Source organism: Procambarus clarkii, chromosome 41 (genome assembly GCF_040958095.1).
Source record: "Procambarus clarkii isolate CNS0578487 chromosome 41, FALCON_Pclarkii_2.0, whole genome shotgun sequence".
NCBI lineage: Eukaryota > Metazoa > Arthropoda > Malacostraca > Decapoda > Cambaridae > Procambarus > Procambarus clarkii.
The window spans coordinates 22,866,701-22,886,448 of record NC_091190.1 but is presented as its reverse complement, the minus strand read 5'-3'; the positions used below and the strand labels follow the sequence as shown (position 1 = coordinate 22,886,448).

Here is a 19,748-nt window from a genome sequence, read left to right as displayed (position 1 = left end):
GATTGTGGCGTGGGGGGGATTGAGCCTTGGGGGAGGTGATTGTGGGGGGGGGATTGTGGCGTGGGGGGGATTGAGCCTTGGGGGAGGTGATTGTGGCGTGGGGGGGGAAGTGTGGCGTGGGGGGGCGGGGGTTGAAGGGGGTTGTAGGGGGTTGATGGGGGGTTGTAGGGGGTTGTAGCGTGGGCGGGGGGGGGGGGTTGAACTGTGGGGGGGGGCTTGTTTTGGCGATATTGAAGCATCACTAAAATGAAATAAAGAGGCTAACATATTGAACAAAAATATACTGCCTGTCAACGTCACTCAATGGTCAGGGTATGGGCGTGGTGGGCTTAATGAGGATGCGGGCTTGGCTTCCCCAGTGGCGGGGGGGGCTTGGCTTGGCTTCCCCTTTGGCGGCGGGCTTGGCTTGGCTTCCCCTTTGGCGGCGGGCTTGGCTTGGCTTCCCCTCTGGCGGGGGGCTTGGCTTGGCTTCCCCTGTGGCGGGGGGCTTGGCTTCCCAGTGGCGGGGGGGGGGGCTTGGCTTCCCCTGTGGCGGGGGGCTTGGCTTCCCCTGTGGCGGGGGGCTTGGCTTCCCCTGTGGTGGGGGGCTTGGCTTGGCTTCCCCTTTGGCGGCGGGCTTGGCTTGGCTTCCCCTGTGGCGGGGGGCTTGGCTTCCCCTGTGGCGGGGGGCTTGGCTTCCCCAGTAGCGGGGGGGCTTGGCTTGGCTTCCCCTGTGGTGGGGGGCTTGGCTTGGCTTCCCCTGTGGCGGGGGCTTGGCTTGGCTTCCCGTGCGGCGGGTGTGGCATGACAAGTTGTGAATGTGAGTGACAGGTGATGGGCGTGGCTTGATAGGAGGTAGTGAGGACTGACAGATCCTGTCAGGGTGTTAATAGATGGGGGGGGGGGCTAATAATGGGTCCTGGGGCGGGCCCTGAGCGGTGAAGGGGCGCAACTAATGGGCGGTGGCGGTAAGGTTAGTCACATAATAGAGCCAAAAACTTCTTACCAATCTTCTTTAAGCATTTTTTCTTCTTTACACAGGTGAATACGGGAGAACACGACTTCTGATTCAGTGCCAGCACCGGCCACCATGGCAAGCCTTATCCTACTAGAAACGAACAAATCCTCAAGGGCCGTGACGAGGATTCGAACCTGCGTCCGGGAGCATCCCAGACACTGCCTTATCCTACCAGCTTCCCCCCTGGAACACGAACAGAGAATCGGTTTGTATTCAGGTATCCAATTATTGCTGGGTGAACAGGGGGGGAAACTTGGTAATATATCGTGACTACGCAATGCATCCTGCCCAGGACTCGAACTCGGATGAAAGTGCTAGCGAGGTGCGGGGAATATGCCACCAGGTGGCCACATGCAGTGAAATAATGAATTTAAGATTGATTAAGTTTAAGCTAACCAGGAGGTGGCACGGGCATGAATAGCCCGTAATGAATTTAAGTGTGGTGACTCCTTTATATCCCCCCGACCGTCCAAGTGGTTGGGCACCATTCCTTCCCTCCGTCCCATCCAAACTCCAAGTGCTATATAGTCGTAATGACACCATTGAATTTGGTGCAGGGGGGGGGATGGGGAAGGAAACATGTGCCTATTGCAAACTATACAAGCCGAATTCTTGAGCATGCAGTCCCAGCGTGGAGCCTTAACCTCATCCAACACACACACACTATAGGTAAAACAAGTCTCCAAGTACGCTACTTACGGGCTCACCATAGCCCGTGCTACATGGACATTTCGTTCTGAGTAGCTAAACAACAAAAACGTACGCTAATAGCCTAGTTCAAGAGCTGAGAGGTGGGATAATGTGAAGATAACCAACGGAACCCAGGCAATAAGGACAAAAGCAGACATTATCACGATGTGCCTAAACTATCTACGGGCTCACCATAGCCCGTGCTACTTGGAACTTTTTGTTCCAGGTAGCGAATCTTTAACAACAACAACAACAACACGATGTGCCTAAACTACTTACTTACCAAAATGAACTGTGAGGATCAGTACTTGAACCCATTAAGTGCCTCAAACCCTTTCCGGCACACAACCACTGGACGGGTAATGGGCTACATAACAAATTACTAAACTAACAAAATGTTGGTCTAACACGAGGCCAGAACCTACAGACCCTAAGGAAAGCCACGTGGGCCTATATCCTTCGACACAGCCCTCCTGCTTAGTCACACCCCTTCACAAACCCTACAATTAGGCCTATTTATTTAACAAGGACAGGAGAAAGCGACTTCCCCCTTCAAGATGGCAGCGTGTTGGCTGCCCTCTACCCACCAGGAGACGGAAGGTAGAGGAGGGAGCACATGAGAAAAGTAAAGGTGTTGGGGACAAGAAGAGAATGTTTGTACCAAAGTCAACGTGGAAGGGAAATGTTCAAATAAGAGTGGGAGGAGAGAGAGAGAGAGAGACAGAGGCGGTGATATATACACCGCCTGTATGTACCCCCAGAGCACCCAACCACACGGTACAGCGCCTGTATGTACCCCCAGAGCACCCAACCACACGGTACAGCGCCTGTATGTACCCCCAGAGCACCCAACCACACGGTACAGCGCCTGTATGTACCCCCAGAGCACCCAACCACACGGTACAGCGCCTGTATGTACCCCCAGGGAAAAATATGGGAGGGGAAGGAATAAAGTTACAAACGCAGGTATCTGGAGGCCTGGTCGACGACCGGGCCGCGGGGACGCTAAGCCCCGGAAGCACCTAAAGGTAACCTTTAACCATCTGCTGTAACCGCGTCTACCCTTCTTAAGCGCAGGGTTAATATGTTTAGCAGAGTGCTTTGTCCTAACCTAACTCACCCCATCCTAACCTAACCTAACCTAACCTAACCTAAAAATCTAAACTAACAGAAATACAAGATAAAAAAATTGTGTTTTATATAAGGTGAACACGAGGTATGACGTCACGGGTGTCACGCCGGTACCAGGTTTTGGACCTGACTAGTCTCCTACGCACTCGCAATTCCAGGTCATTTATATCGTCTAATTATACCACTGACAGGAACATGTCACGCAAGCGCCACGTGTACACAACTCGTCCAAGTTACGAGAACAGCGCCGGGTCGTCTTTGCAATTAACAGGTCGATGAAAAACAATAGAGTGAATTAAGGAGGTCCAGCGCTATAAATATATTTTATAAATATATTTTATAAATATATTTTATAAATATATTTTATATATATATATATATATATATATATATATATATATATATATATATATATATATATTATATATATATATAATTTTTTTTTTCATCAAATTCTGGCGCATGCACGGGCCGCACTGAGTTTAACATGTATGAGAAAGCTGCATGAACGCGCAAGCCAGAGATCACTTGGAACTCTGACCAGGCCAGGATTCAAACCCATGCCGTCTAGGATCACCCCTAAACGTACACAGTACCGTGACCACCGCACCAATGATCGTCTATAAGGATTGGTCAGTCTTGGTGCTTATTAACTAAGCTCCCTTTAGGGGTGATCCTAGACGGCATGGGTTCGAATCCTGGCCGGGTCAAAGAGTTCTAAGTGATCTATGGCTTGCGCGTTCATGCAGCTTTCTCATATATATATATATATATATATATATATATATATATATATATATATATATATATATATATATATATACACACATACATACATACATTGTGTGTTTGTGTGTGTGTATATATAAATCATTCGCAGAACTGAAGCGGCAACAGTCTTCCACTGTGGAACTTAAAAGTTAGTATTACCAGCACTAACTCAAGGCCACATCACGAGTCCCAAGATGACTGATGTTTCTTGACCTGTAGCTACAAACCCTCGTGTACCAGCTACAGGAAAAAGAAGACAAATTGAAAATTCGCAAAGATATTGAAGGAGCGATATCCCCCCCTTACCCCTCCCTAACGTCCACCACCACTTTCTTACCCAGTCCAATGAGTAACCAGTCAAAAGATGAAAGACTACAAAAGTATGAAAGGGGGGAGGGAGGGAAAGGGGGGAGCAGTGAAGGCAGGGGGAGAGGTATGAAAGGGGAAGGGGAGGAAGGGTGGGGCAGGGGAGGGGAGAGAAGAGACAGGACTCGCCTCCAGGTAAGCAGGAGTATCGTATTTCTTTTATGGCCGTAGCGTACACATACCCCCCTACCCCACACCTACCGCAGCACTGACGGGTGTTCTTGTACCTCTACAACTCTTCAACCAGAGCCCCTCGGGCACGCTTCAAAACTGATTTCCAAGACAGGTTTCTCTGATACTAGCAGGCGTCCTTGGTCTACGAAGGATCATATGATATCGATACGCTTCCCGCTACTAAGAAAAGCCCCTTATCCTACCGACAACGAGGCCCCCGCTGATGGGCGGGAACCCAGCGAGCGGCTGAAGCCGAGAGAATTCAAGTACTCACCGAGGTCGTGGAGAGAGAAGAGGATGTTGGGGTCGTTGGCGTGGACGGTGCGCACGCTGGTGAAGTTGCCCTTCATGTAGTAGACTCGGTAGCCCCGTATCTCGCCGTTGGGCTCGGTGGGCTGGCTCCACTGCAGGTCCACCGAGCGGTCGTGGACCCGGAGCAAGGTCAGGTTCTCCGGCGGCCCCGGCACTGTCACACACAACATATAAGGCGTTAGGCCAGTCATAATTAGCATCACATTAGCAATTATTTTATGTATACATATATTTGTTAGGAAAAATTTATTTACAATCTCCAGGAAAAAGTAGAGGGAAAATGACTGAAATATACAAATAGATGAAAAGATCAAACATTAAGGGGTACTTTTTGTGATTTTATATCAGATTATATGATTATATGATATGATCATATATATATATATATATATATATATATATATATATATATATATATATATATATATATATATATATATATATATATATATATATATATATATTAGATTTAGCAGGAAAAAACTGGGTAAAAGCTGGTTTGTAAATAGTATTATTAATTTATGGTAAAGATTTTCAAACGTAGGATAGATTTATATAAGAGTATATTTGACTGGATATAAATAGGCTCTGTATGGCTTGTGTAAAAAGGCTTCTTCAAATCTAAACAATTAAACAATAAATTGTACAACAAATGTCCAAATTAAAAGCGAAAATGAAAAAGGGGCAATATTTAACTCATAATGGCCAGACTCACATTAAAATTACTAATAATAAATAATTATTAAAAAAAAAACAGTAAGACCCTGTCCCTCGTGGTCGACAACCTAACAATTCAGCGTCAGTATTAGAAGCAAGTTCAAGTTCAAGTATGTTTATTGAGACAAGAAAGAAATACATCTCAAAGGGATAGAGTAGCTTAGACTATTTCTACCCCCTAATTATTAGAATCTGTGGGGGGTAGAAATAGCCTAAGCTACTCTATCCCTTTGAGATGTATTTATTGCTTATTTCAATAAACATACTTGAACTTGAATTGAATTAGAATCAATTAAGTACCCATCCATATGCTCAGGAGCACAAGTTCACTTGCGTGGTCTTCCAGGTTTGGCAGCTTCTTTGGATCATTACCAACTCTCTCCTTACTCGTAACACCATTGGTTTACGATAGACATTGCCTTAACAATAGAAAACTCGCTTATCGCAAGATCCTATTTGCAATACAAGCAAGCTTGTATTCCATTGAAACCGGCTTCAAATGCCTAGTCTATATTTAAATCTACACTTTCTGAGTTCAATGAGGTTCCTGCGCATCTTGTACACGTAGCACGCCCAGCATGTGTGTGCGTGTATGTGTGTGTGTAATATTAATAATTGTGTAACAAACTTTACAAGATTGTCACTTGCTAAATGAACTGTGGGGTTTGAGTTCCAGAACCCATTATGTGCCTCTGGCAACTCCTTCCCACCACCACCACCGCCCACAGGATGGCTATGAAGGGGGTGCATAATGAAGCAAGCAATCAATCAACCAGTTTACCTCGAGGATACGCAAGCTCTTCAACGACACTCACTCACAGATTCCAGGCACCGGCACTATGCACAAACATAATTCGACCATCATGCTGAAACATGCGCTTTGGCACATGTATCCTCGCCACACCTGTGTGTGTTCACCCCATTAAAGACTCCCAGGTGTAGTTATCCCGTGGATGCATGTCGGCACATAAGCATCAAAGTTGTGACTTGTGACGGATGTCGTTGTGACGGATGTCGTTGTGACGGATGTCGTTGTGACGGATGACGTTGTGATGGATGTCGTTGTGACGGATGTCGTTGTGACGGATGTCGCTGAAGCATGGAAAATGTTTGCCACGGTCTGTAATCACCAGACATGAGTACAGAACATCTTTCCATTAAATGCAGGAGTCAAAAGAGAAAGAGAAAAAGAGAAAGAGAGAAAAAGAGAAAGAGAGAAAAAGAGAGAGAGAGAAAAAGAGAGAGAGAAAAAGAGAGAGAAAGAGAGAGAGAAAAAGAGAGAGAGAGAGAGAGAGAGAGAGAGAGAGAGAGAGAGAGAGAGGGGGGGGGTAGGGGGAAAGAGAGGGGAGGGGGAGAGAGCGGGGGGAGAGAGAGGGGGGGGGGGGGAAAGAGAGGGGAGGGGGAGAGGGTAGTGTGGGAGGGAGTTACAAATATGTGCGTACGTCGTGTAGAGGCCAGTACGTGGATACGTTAACTCGCGTGTGCTTTAAAGCCAACATCTCGGAAACTATCAACCTAACACAATTTGATACGATGATTATCAGGAACGACGTCAACGCCTGATTAGATTCTGCCGATTCTCCCTCGGGGAGCGCGAAGTGTTATAATTACTAGTGTTCCCAGGACAGAGCCACGTGGCGGAGAAGGCCAGCTGGGGTTCCCTAGACCTTCATCACGCAGCATTTCAATAACAAAAGACAGCTGTGTTACCGAATGTAAACATTTATTTATAGTCACGTGGGTGTCCCCCCGTGGCTGCCAATTTATGAATGGGAAAGATGTGACTACGAGCCTACGCATATGAATGGCTAAATGTGTGTGTGACCATTATGCTAAGATTGTATGAATGGGCAGATGTAGACATGATCCTGTATAAGTGAATAGCCAAACTGGTGGCCCCCCTTGAAGCTCCAACTTTATGAACGACTTAAATGTGATCATTTTTTAAGTCTCCCCCCCCCCCCACAGTGAAACTTGTTCACAAAATTGGTTCATCTAACTTTCAAAACTTAACAGAATGTTATTAAACCAATTTAATATCTGCAACATGCGTCTTGTAAGTAAAATTAGCAAAGATTGCAAAGAACGCTATTTGCAAGGGCGGTGGTTGTGTGTGTGTGTGTTGCAAGATTCATTCACCTGTTCTATTTTTAAGACCGCCAATTATGTAGTAAAAGTGGTGCCTCGAGGATCAGCCAGTCACGTGAGGCGGGGTGCTACAACTCTTACTAAAAATAGTCTTCAAAATACCCCCGAATCACGCGATTGGGTCCGAGCAAGTTTGTGGCGTATGCAACGAGCAGTTGCACGGTCAGTCAAATGATTACCGTTGCACAAGGTGCTCTCACTTTGAACCTTCGAGTGACGGACCTGTTGGTTTAGACCTGCACGAAGATGTAAACATTGACTAGGGCCAAGGGGCCAGATTCACGAAGGGCACTTACGAACGTGTACATCTTTGCCTGATTCACGAAAGCACTTACGCAAGCACTTACGAACGTGTACATCTTTCCTCAATCTTTGACGGCTTTGGTTACATTTATTAAACAGTTTACAAGCATGAAAACTTGCCAGTCAACTGTTGTTATTGTTATAAACAGCCTCCTGGTGCTTCGGAGCTTATTAACTGTTTAATAATTGGAAACAAAGCCGCCAAAGATTGAGAAAAGATGTACAGGTTCGTAAGTGCTTGCGTAAGTGCTTTCGTGAATCTCCACCACCGCCGGAGGGACTTGAACCACCACCAACTTAAAGTACAGACGAACAGCATCACTCAAAGAGGAAAGTGAAAGCTTGCTAAACAGGAAACGACTGGGTTATCTTGAGGTTATCTTGAGATGATTTCGGGGCTTTAGTGTCCCCGTGGCCCGGTCCTCGACCAGGCCTCCACCCCCAAGGAGCAGCCCGTGACAGCTGACTAACACCCAGGTACCTATTTTACTGCTAGGTAACAGGGGCATAGGGTGAAAGAAACTCTGCCCATTGTTTCTCGCCGGCGCCCGGGATTGAACCCGGGACCACAGGATCACAAGCCCAGTGTGCTGTCCGCTCAGCCTACCGGCTCTGGGTTGCCAGAATTCATGAAGGCTCGGCTAATTGTCCCACGCAGGTAACTCTGGTTTGATCAAAAGAACCGAGAGGATGAGTAACAAAATGAGAGACTAGTTGTTGTTGCTTAAGATTCGCTATTTGGAACAAAAAAAGTTCCAAGTAGCACGGGCTATGGCGAGCCCGTAGTAGGCCCATGGTGCTTGTTCCGCTGCTCTTGTTTACATGTAAGTGACCTAGGGAAGGCATAGTCCTTTAGGTTGTAACTGTCACAGACGATTTAAAAGTTGATGAGGTTAGCTTAGCCAATGATAAATGTGTAACATTATTATTTTTTCAGATTTAATAAGGCCTCAATGTATTATATGATGCGAGGTTAATTTAAAAGGGAAGTGGAAGCATATGCCGCTGATGATATCCTTTTAATGTGGGCTTCTGGGAACAGGTTCGGTGCGATATCAACCCCCAGAACTTTCTCTCTATTTGACTCTTGCAGGATATCACCTTCCAGACACCTTCTAGCAGTCTCCGTGGTGTAGTGGTAAGACACTCGCCTGGCGTTCCGCGAGCGCTATGTCATGGGTTCGTATCCTGGCCGGGGAGGATTTACTGGGCGCAAATCCTTAACTGTAGCCTCTGTTTAACGCAACAGTAAAATGTGTACTTGGATGAAAAAACGATTCTTCGCGGCAGGGGATCGTATTCCAGGGACCATAGGATTAAGGACTTGCCCGAAACGCTACGCGTACTAGTGGCTGTACAAGAATGTAACAACTCTTGTATATATCTCAAAAAAAAAAAAAAAAAAAAAAAAAAAAAAAAAAAAAAAAAAAAAAGATGGTACCTTGTGTTCAGCCTTCTGCTCCCTTCATTTAGTTTCATTATTTTACACTTTCATGAGTTAAATTTTAGTAGTCATTTTCTAGACCATTCCTCCAGTTTGTCCAGATCATCCTGTAGTCTGTGTGTGTGTACTCACCTAGTTGTGCTTGCGGGATGGGGGGTTGGGCTTCGGCTCTTTGGTCCCGCCTCTCAACTGTCAATCAACTGGTGTACAGGTTCCTGAGCTTATTGGGCTCTACCATATCTACACTTGAAACTGTGTATGGAGTCTGCATCCTCCACATCATTTCCTAATGCATTCCAGTTGTTAACTACTCTGATGCTTAACAAGTTTTTTATAATGTCTCTATGGCTCATTTGGGCACTTAATTTCCACCTGTGTTCCCTAGTGCGTGTGCCCTTTGTGTTAAAATTAACTGTCATCATCTACCCTATCAAGTACTTTGAGAATCTTGTATGTGGTGATCATGTCCCCTTAACTCTTGTGTCTTCAGCGACGTAAGGTTTAATTCCCGTAGTCTCTTCTCGTAGTTCATACCCTTCAGTTCAGGTACTAGTCTAATAGCAATCCTCTCAACCTTCTCCAATTTAGTCTTATGCTTGACGAGATTTGCACTCCATGCTGGAGCTGCATACTCCAAGATTGGTCTAACATATGTGGTATACAAGCTTCTGAATGATTCCTTACACATGTGTGTACTCAACTAAGAGTGTGTGAGAGAGAGTGTGAGTGTGAGTGTGAGTGTGAGTGTGAGTGTGAGTGTGAGTGTGTGTGTGTACTCACCTAATTGTGCTTGCGGGGGTTGAGCTCTGGCTCTTTGGTCCCGCCTCTCAACCGTCAATCAACTGGTGTACAGATTCCTGAGCCTATTGGGCTCTATCATATCTACATTTGAAACTGTGAATGGAGTCAGCCTCCACCACATCACTTCCTAATGCATTCCATTTGCTAACTACTCTGACACTGAAAAAGTTCTTTCTAACGTCTCTGTGGCTCATTTGGGTACTCAGCTTCCACCTGTGTCCCCTTGTTCGCGTCCCACCAGTGTTGAAAAGTTCGTCCTTGTTTACCCGGTCGATTCCCCTGAGGATTTTGTAGGTTGTGATCATGTCCCCCCTTACTCTTCTGTCTTCCAGTGTCGTGAGGTGCATTTCCCGCAGCCTTTCCTCATAACTCATGCCTCTTAGTTCTGGGACTAGTCTAGTAGCATACCTTTGGACTTTTTCCAGCTTCGTCTTGTGCTTGACAAGGTACGGGCTCCATGCTGGGGCCGCATACTCCAGGATTGGTCTAACACGTAAGGGATCAGATTCCCCAAGAGACAGCACCGAGGCGGCAGACTATTTAGCCAACCTTTCGCCGGTCTTCCAGACCAAGTTTACGTGTGCTGGGTAAGTATTGATATTCCCGCTAAGAACACCTAACTTCTCCTCCTCGACCCCCATACTGGGGGATGATGGCTCACAAGCAGGGCGGTGTAGACCCACCTTTGCGCCGGGCAAACATGCTCGGGTACCACGGTAAACACCACCACCATTACCACCATTACTGGAGGAGCAGCAGCAGCAGCCCTAGCAACAGCACGAGCAGAAACAGCAGCAGCAGGAGCAGAAACAGCAGCAGCAGGAGCAGAAACAGCAGCAGCAGAAACAGCAGCAGCAGGAGCAGAAACAGCAGGAGCAGAAACAGCAGGAGCAGAAACAGCAGCAGCAGGAGCAGAAACAGCAGCAGCAGGAGCAGAAACAGCAGCAGCAGGAGCAGAAACAGCAGCAGCAGAAACAGCAGCAGCAGAAACAGCAGGAGCAGAAACAGCAGCAGCAGGAGCAGAAACAGCAGCAGTAGCACCAACAGGAGCATCACCAGAAGCTGACAGCTGTCTCAATCCCAACTCTTTCCACCCTGATATCTGTTGTGTGTGTACTCTTTTACTTATCTTGCTCACCAAAGGGTACTTTTCTTTCAGCATACGATGAAAATATTGAGTCAATCTTTGGAGCAAGACACAGAAACTATAATTCCCCCCGTGCGGCACTATAGCATCTGCCCCGCTCACAACACAAGCCCTCAAGGCACAATAACAACAGTACAAAATATAGTGACTACAGCGCCCCCCTCCTCAACACAGGCCCCCGCCTGCTACCTCCACCATATCTTGCGCCGTCTTCCCAACCCAGACACAACACAACAAAAACACTCTACTGTGCAAATACTGTGCTTGCCAAATGACAACAGAGCCCAGATTTGTCCAAAGTTGGAATTTACACATTCGTACATTCACCTAAGTAACGCAAACACCTCCATGACACTATTATCTAGATCTGAAGTTATCAGTTGGCGCTTAGTGTCCTAGGCACGACGGAAACAAATTACCTTTTTACAAATGAGCTAAGAGGCGAGACGTCTCAAGACGTCTGACACACGCGGCAGACTTCACAAAACAAACAATGATCCGAGGGCGAGGAATGGAGCAGAGCGAGACAAAACCTGCCTCCACTCCACGAGCGGTGAACTGTGCTTGCTGCTGCCTTATTGGGCCAGGCAAGACCTTGCTTGTCTTTAATGTAAAAAAAAAATGACAAGTCTGTAAACGCCAGTAGAGTGTGTACATGCTCTCACTGCTCTGACCACCCGCAACCCGTCCTCCCAATAGAACGTCGCATTTTGACGTATATAATCTACCCAACTGTCGTACCAGAAAATGGTAGCGGCTCGCGAAATTGACATTTTTGACTTCCGTTTTCTGTTCGGGGGTCTTATGGTGTTAGGGATAAGAGCATTTTAGTACGACAGTTTCTTGACGTTGGGGAAATCTTAGGCGGACTCCTCTTCCTGTATCTCCCTCCCTCCGGTAGCCTGCTGCCAAGCACTCAATACACATTCGCGTGCTCCCTGAATTTAATGTTAGTTAATAGTAAAGGAAGGATGGTAAGAAATTGCAACCTGTCACCCAAAAATAATAATATCCATAGTTACTATGGACGGAAGTGAAAAAAAATATACGGTTGCTTCCCCCCCCCCACCAAAAAAAAAGCAACAACCAAGCCTAACCTTCCTAGGCCTAATTTAGTGCACATATGTACTAAATTAGGCCTAGGAGTGCTAGGTGTGGGTTATGATTACACTTTCCGTTATGTCCTTTGGAATTTCAATAGTGCAAAACGAAGTAAACATTTTGCATCCATAGAAGCAATAGATTCTATCATTTTTATAGATTGGTTGAAGAAATAGGGTTGAAGAATTTGAATAGACACCACACAGGGCGTGAGCCATTTTTCCAGAATTTGCTAATGAAAGTGACTCGGTAAGGGAATGAAATTTTCAGGGGAAAGCGCCAAGGGAGCCGGTCGGCCGAGCGGACAGCACGCGGGACTTGTGATCCTGTGGTCCTGGGTTCGATCCCAGGCGCCGGCGAGAAACAATGGGCAGAGTTTCTTTCACCCTACGCCCCTGTTACCTAGCAGTAAAATAGGTACCTGGGTGTTAGTCAGCTGTCACGGGCTGCTTCCTGGGGGTGGAGGCCTGGTCGAGGACCGGGCCGCGGGGACACTAAAAGCCCCGAAATCATCTCAAGATAACCTCAAGAAGCCATTACGACTATATAGCACTTGGAAGGGATTAGGATAAGGATGTAGAATGGGACGGCGGGGGGGGGGGGGGGGGGGGGAATTTGGGATGGGCCACACATGCTAAACTGGTGTTTATAACTACCTTCAGAAACCTCTATCTATAATGCTTCATTTAGGACACTGCATACTGACCTACTTGCAGAGAATACGCAGAACCCCAGTGTCCCCCCCCCTCCCCCTCCCTTGTTTGAAGCACTAAACAAAACTAAATAATTTTGAGACATTTTCCACGAGACATTGTCAAAAAACAACGACAGAAAAAACTAAGTCAAACAACGACAGAAAAAACTAAGTAAAACAACGACAGAAAAAACTAAGTCAAACAACGACAGAAAAAACTAAGTCAAACAACGACAGATAAAACTAAGTCAAACAACGACAGATAAAACTAAGTCAAACAACGACAGAAAAAACTAAGTCAAACAACGACAGATAAAACTAAGTCAAACAACAAGAAGGAAAGCCAAAGGAGAGAAGAATCAGGATAAGAAACATACAATTCAAGGCCATTTAATCGTAAACAAAATAAACTGTTCATCATGAACAACAGTAGAACGAGAAGGCAAATGATGGAAGCTAAACTGAGGTAACAATAGGGTTGAGGCGAATTACTGTACTGTAAACCTTTACTGTGACTTGTTGGGAAGCGTAATGAAGCAGACGAAATAGACTCCAATTTTATACTTTCTAAATCAGGTATGTTAACATACCAAAAAAAAAAAAAATTGTCGGGGGTCATTGTTTTAGACCACTGACAGCTAATAAGGCGTGGCCCAACACTCCCAGCTGGACCTTGCTTACACAAACAGGTGAGTACGCATACGCGCTAATTATATCGTAGCCTCATGGTCCTGTACAGCATATGCACGACAAACCTTCCCCCCTCACCATAGCCTACCCACCCCCCTTCTCGCAGCCTGGTCTCCACCCCTTCAGCAACACTCCCCCTTCTCCCCTCGGATGGCCAGCCCTCCCACCCCCTCTTAGCTCCCCTCCCCCACTGATGGGATGCCCTTCCCCCTGCTGTAGGCACGCGCTGCCTTCCCTCCCACAGAGAACCTTAACGCCGATTATATTATTATTAACATCTTTATTGACAAAATTAATTACAATTTTGCCTAATCTGAGGATTTTGATAGTCTTATTAAATTGAGGATAATGCTAGTATTCACTGTCACGCAGGACAGAGGGTCATACATAAGACAATAGGTCTAAACTGTAGGCTGAAGCACATGTATATCATGGTTACAATCAATGTTTTAATGTGTGGATATGTGAAAACAACTTTCTATTGTGCACTGCCACACAAGGGCAGGGATGGGTTCAGAAGTGATACGCCGATTCCCTTTAACTGCGACATTTGCACCTGCTACCTCGTATGTGAATCTTCGAGTAGATCTCTGGTGCCTAGGAGCATGCACATTATATATAACCTACGTAAGACCATCACTTGAATATGCAATGTGGTTTCACTTAAAATTATAGCTAGATGGCGTTCACAAACATGTCCCAGAACTCTAACAGTGATAGGCTGAGAGAACTTTACTTCACTATCTTGGAGGAAAGCGACATGGGAGATTGGAAGATAACGTACAAGCTATTGAGGGTAATTGACAGTGTGGACCGGGGAACACGGGTGAAAGTTTGACACGCACACAAGCCTGAAGGGATATCAGACTACACTTTGACCAGACCACACACTAGAAGGTGAAGGGACGACGACGTTTCGGTCCGTCCTGGACCATTCTCAAGTCGATTGCAATGAGGAAGTAGATGATTACTTTAGCAAAGACAAATTACTTTAGCCACGTTATTGTGACTCATCGCCTGCTCAGACTACACTTCTTTATGCAAGAGCTGCCAGCTAGTGCAATGGGCTACTAGAAGAAATTTGTCGAAGCGAGCTAAACTTCGCTTCGAAGTTCATTTCCTCTTGGTGTGCTTCGCAAGAAGCACATTATGAGGGAGCACGTCGAGAAACTGTGAGGATAATCGCATTGATCAGAGGCTGGAAAGACGACAGCCTTTCTCGGGAGCTAATGCTCGACCCAGCACACACATCTATGCGAGTATATGTAACCGCTAACTCAACAATGCCACTACAACCATGACACTTGCAACACCTATTCCCATGACATCACAAATGCGACACTTGACACCCAGTGTCTCAATAATGTAATCACATAATTTGTGTTCTAAAATTGGTTACCATTCAATACCATACAGGAGGTATGGTATGTGTTCTAAAATTGGTTACCATTCGATACCATACAGGAGGTATGGTATGTGTTCTAAAATTGGTTACCATTCAATACCATACAGGAGGTATGGTATGTGTTCTAAAATTGGTTACCATTCAATACCATACAGGAGGTTATCTTGAGATGATTTCGGGGCTTTTTAGTGTCCCCGCGGCCCGGTCCTTCAATAACGCGGTACAAACAAGGGAAGTCAACGTTGCTTCATTATACGCAAACAAACATAATGAACCAAATGTGTGGCACATGCGTAAATGCAATTAGGCCTAAACGCCGAGGATCATATCCAAATGAGTAGGAATACACCCCCCCCACACCCCATCACCCATCCCCCCACACCTCACACCCCAACACCCCCACCCCTTTACACTCCACAGATAGTAACTATTGTGACGATCGTCGATAGTCAGAATTCGTATGCTCTTAGCTTTTAGATAGTAGTATACTTAGATAGTAGTATACTGACGACAACCTTAATGGTATGCTTAGGGGTGCCTTCTCGCCATGCCCAGTGGCTAGGGGGGACTGGTGCCCTGAAGCTACATAAACACCCTATACCCCCTGAAGTGGCAAGGGGGAGTTAGGGGACAACAACAATAGCATACACTTCAACCATCCACGCGAGCCTCAGTTATCGTACGGTCCCTCACAAAAAAAAACTGGCTAAATTTGTGATAAATCACATGTACTTTATTCACTAAATCACATCTACTTTATTCACTAAATCACATCTACTTTATTCACTATGTCAGTTACACTTTACACTAACAAGAGAAAGTTCGTCTGACAGGAGCACCCTGCAGTAAATCAATATTGACAGCCTTTATATTTATCAAAGTGATCATGGATTCAATTGCTGTTATAGTCAGTCAACTTCCTTACCTCTTCCACTAGCCCGTCCTCTCGAGTTGTCACAACGGACAGAAAATGATGTACTAAATTGCCCGAACCTAACCGACTACCTACGAATAGAAAAACGTAAACACTGGACCGGCCGCTGTGATTTATAGTACATCATATTTTGATCGTTGGGGGATTTCGACGTCAAATTTCGAGAGGACAGGTGGCTTCAACAGTCAGGGAGTTAATTTATTCGCACCGGCATCCCTGAAAGTGTAGTTCCCCCAGCACTGCAAGACACCAAACTGGAACCAACGAGGACATGCAAGACTGTTTAAGATTCAGCTACTTTGACAAAAAAATCCAAGTAGCACCGGCTATGGTGAACCCGTAGCCCCACTCCTGGCACAGGAGTGGGGCTGTGACTTGGACATGATTGATGAAGATTAAGCCACCCAAAAGGTGGCACGGGCATGAATAGCCCGTAAGTGGTGGCCCTTTTGAGCCATTACCAGTATCAAGAGCTGATACTGGAGATCTGTGGAGGTGCGGCTGCACCCTGCGTGACGGGAGATGTCTCCCGTCCAACTTGGACATGCAAGATTGATTGATAAAGATTAAGCCCCACACAAGAGGTAGCACGGGCATGAATAGCCCGGAAGGCATGCAAGAATCAGCGTATGCCAAAGTAAGGCGCGCACATTTGCATAGTAACAAGCTTACAGCCACAGGGAACACTGACTACAGCCGGCCAACTGACGACGACGACGACGTCACGAATCACGTAGCGGATACACGAGCGCGATAACTTTGCGTGCAAGCAAAAGGGAATGAGAGCCATAGTGGGAGCAGCAACCACTGCGCGCGAGCACCAGGCGATAACGATACACGCACTATGTATCGCGTCAAGTGATGCGGGCCACCAACGTTCAAGGAGGCAGGCGACAGCAATACATCACATCCATACCACTCGCGCCACCAATGAAGATGCCAAGAAACAATCCTGTGAACGACACACGCTCACCCACATCTCTCCCCTCTCCCCCACATCTCCCCCATGCCTCCCCCCACACACACACACAGTTGTGAGGATAGGAATAGGAACGAGAAAGCCTCTTACATAACAGCATGAAGGGAAGGCAGTTTCGCGCTTGAAAAAAACTCGGAGTTAACATAATTCTCCCACTCACTCTCTCCCCCTCCCTCCCTGTCTCTTCCCCTCCCCTCGCTCTCCCCCTCCCTCTGTCTCTCTTTCTCCCCTCCCCCTCTCTCTCTCTCCCCTCCCCTCTCTCTCCATATATATATATATAAACTACCTAACCTTCATATTGTTTGGGGTAGCTTCATAAATGCGAATGTATTTGTTTATAATAAAATATAAAGGATACTGAAGATAAAGCGACCAATGCAGCTCCCCCTCCAAGCCCTCCTCCTAAAAGCACGTCGCATTTTCAGATATACTTTATACTAAAGGCCAAAAACCGTCGTATTAGAAAATGGTTGCGGCTCGGGAAATTGACATATTGTCCCGTTTTCTGTTCATGGGTCCTCTGGCAGGTTATGATAAGACATTTTAGTACGGCCGTTTATTGGCGTTGGGGAACACACTCGCCTCCTCACGACTGTTGCTCCACCTTCCTCATGTGAGACTAAACTCCAACGCAGAACACTTACACACTCGCTACACCGCTCGCCTGTCCCGTTGGTAAGCCACCTAACTCAAGCAGTTTGGGTTAACTGCAGGACTGGTAATGTATCTAAGAATGTCAATAAAATACCCCCCCACGCCCTCGTCTATCTTGAGATGATTTAGTGTCCCCGCGGCCAGGTCCTCAAAGCACCGCTCCTGTGCCAGGTAAGTCCACCACGGGCTCACCATAGCCCGTGCTACTTGCCCCACTCCTGTGCCAGGTAAGTTACGGGCTCACCATAGCCCGTGCTACTTGCCCCGCTCCTGTGCCAGGTAAGTTACGGGCTCACCATAGCCCGTGCTACTGGGAACTTGTTCTGAGTAGCTGAATCTATAACAACAACAACGCCCGGTCCTCGACTAGGCCTCCACCCTCAGGAAGCAAGCCTGTACAGCTGACTCTCCCAGGTACCTATTTACTGCTAGGTAACATGAAGCATCAGGGTGAAAGAAACTGACTATTGTTTCTCGCCGGCGCCCGGGATCAAACCCGGGACCACAGGATCACGCGTCCAGTGTTCTGTTCGTTCAGCCGCCGGCTCCTGCTTCTAGAACCATCTAGTTTCTAGAACCAACACAGACTTCAAAATTATTTGCGTCTAGTTATTACTAAGAGAATGACTGGCAGGAGAAAAGCCAAACTGAGTAGGATAGGGGAAGAGACGCTAACTAGCAACCACTTCAAAGTTTTTCAAAAATTGTTGGAGTTGGACCTTGGGATCGAACCAGCTTCCTGGGTCATCCTACCCCATAGTTACGCCTATGATGACCCAGGATGATGGGTCGATCCTGATTCAAAGATGTTCTGGTACACGTCAGTGTGATTTCATTGCGTATCTCCAGAAATGTAAAAAAAAAAAAAAATCATGAATCATTAATGATTGCACAAGCCACAGCCTCCTTGTTACACCCACAAGCCTCCTCCCACAGCCACCCTGCACAGTGCATTAAGAAGACCGAGCAACAATTTCCGGAGCATCTTATCACGACGGACACCACAGGGTAAACAAATAAATACCGCAGTTATCTTCCACTGCTCGAAGCATCAATGGAGAACCTGATGCCGCGAACTCTGGGGATAGAAGACTCTGGCTCTCTCGTCCGAGGTGTCATGAATGAGGATGCCAAGATCTGCGAGACCATACCGCGAGACCATACCGCTATAGTCCACCGCGAGTTTCTTCATTACTTACGTCACTATGACCGGAAACACACACTTTACGTAACAAGAAAAAGAGGGGAATCATATAGCTGATCTTTTTCTATATATTAATTAACGTTATATTAATATATTGCCACAATGTTAAGCCTATCATGTCACGCTTCTTATTACGCTCAATTGAAAAAAAAACTTTTGTATACCTTTACTCGCACTAGGCTACATAGCATAGTGAGATTGACAGATTTTTCCATCCTGCATTTACATGACAAAAAGCATGTTTTCTACGAGAAAACAATCGAAATTGTATCCAAAGAAAGCAAGATTAAATAAAGGCAATGACGCTACATGCAAGATATGAAAATCTAAGAGATAAATCTAATCTAAGATATGATAATCCAAATCCAAAATAATCCAGGTTGAACGATGTTCGTGAAATTACAACAACGTTTTTTCTCATGCTCATAACTTCAGGTATGACTGCCAGAAAATAAAATGGAACACGAGCTACGGCGCTGGAGGAGTTGCCAAACATCCATCACACGAGCATGATAATGACTGCTGGCGGGTGAGCGGCATCAGTGAAGTTACGATGTATAATCACCAGACACGAAAATTTCGTCACGTCGAAGCCAGTCTCCTGTGGAAGTCGGAGCGTCGCCGGGGGAGATATGTGCACGGCGTGAATCATCACTAGACAAGTCTGTGCTGCTTCCCCTTGTATGTTGTTTTAGATTTATCTACTCAGGACGAAGTGTCCATGTAGCACGGGCTATGGTGAGCCCGTAAACCTTTTTTTACGGGGTTTTTACTTCACCTTTGAATCTGGGAACAATTTATATAAATGAGTTGGGAACGATGGAGAGGGAGGGGGGGGGGGAGGGGACGATGTTTAGAGGTAATACTAAAAGCTACTCTCTCTTTAGCTAGCATATCCTGGCGATAAAAACCAATTCCCTTAGCGTTACTCGGTGGTAAAAACAAAACACTTCATCTCTGGCTTTCGTAAGTGGGTCAGAGCAGCTATATCAGTAGCCAAATATGTCTGCAAGACGTGTGTTGTTGCGCAAGCCTCGCTTCCCACAAGCGTACCGGTAGGTAAGCACTCACAGGGTAGAGAGAACC

At 46.3% G+C, this 19,748-nt stretch overlaps 2 protein-coding genes across 2 annotated transcripts in view; both read right to left on the bottom strand.

Moving 5' to 3' along the window:
- LOC123751947 (adhesive plaque matrix protein-like) overlaps positions 1-1,071 on the bottom strand; it is a 20,055-nt gene extending 18,984 nt beyond the window's left edge. Inside the window, exon 1 of the mRNA XM_069339197.1 lies at positions 986-1,071. Within this exon, the coding sequence (XP_069195298.1) occupies positions 986-1,071 (86 nt within the window). The remainder of the gene's footprint in view (positions 1-985) is intronic.
- Positions 1,072-4,323: 3,252 nt separating this feature from the next.
- Positions 4,324-19,748, bottom strand: part of LOC123751946 (neural cell adhesion molecule L1-like) — a 921,489-nt gene continuing 906,064 nt past the window's right edge. Inside the window, exon 9 of the mRNA XM_069339196.1 lies at positions 4,324-4,595. Coding sequence (XP_069195297.1) covers positions 4,324-4,595 — 272 coding nt within the window. The remainder of the gene's footprint in view (positions 4,596-19,748) is intronic.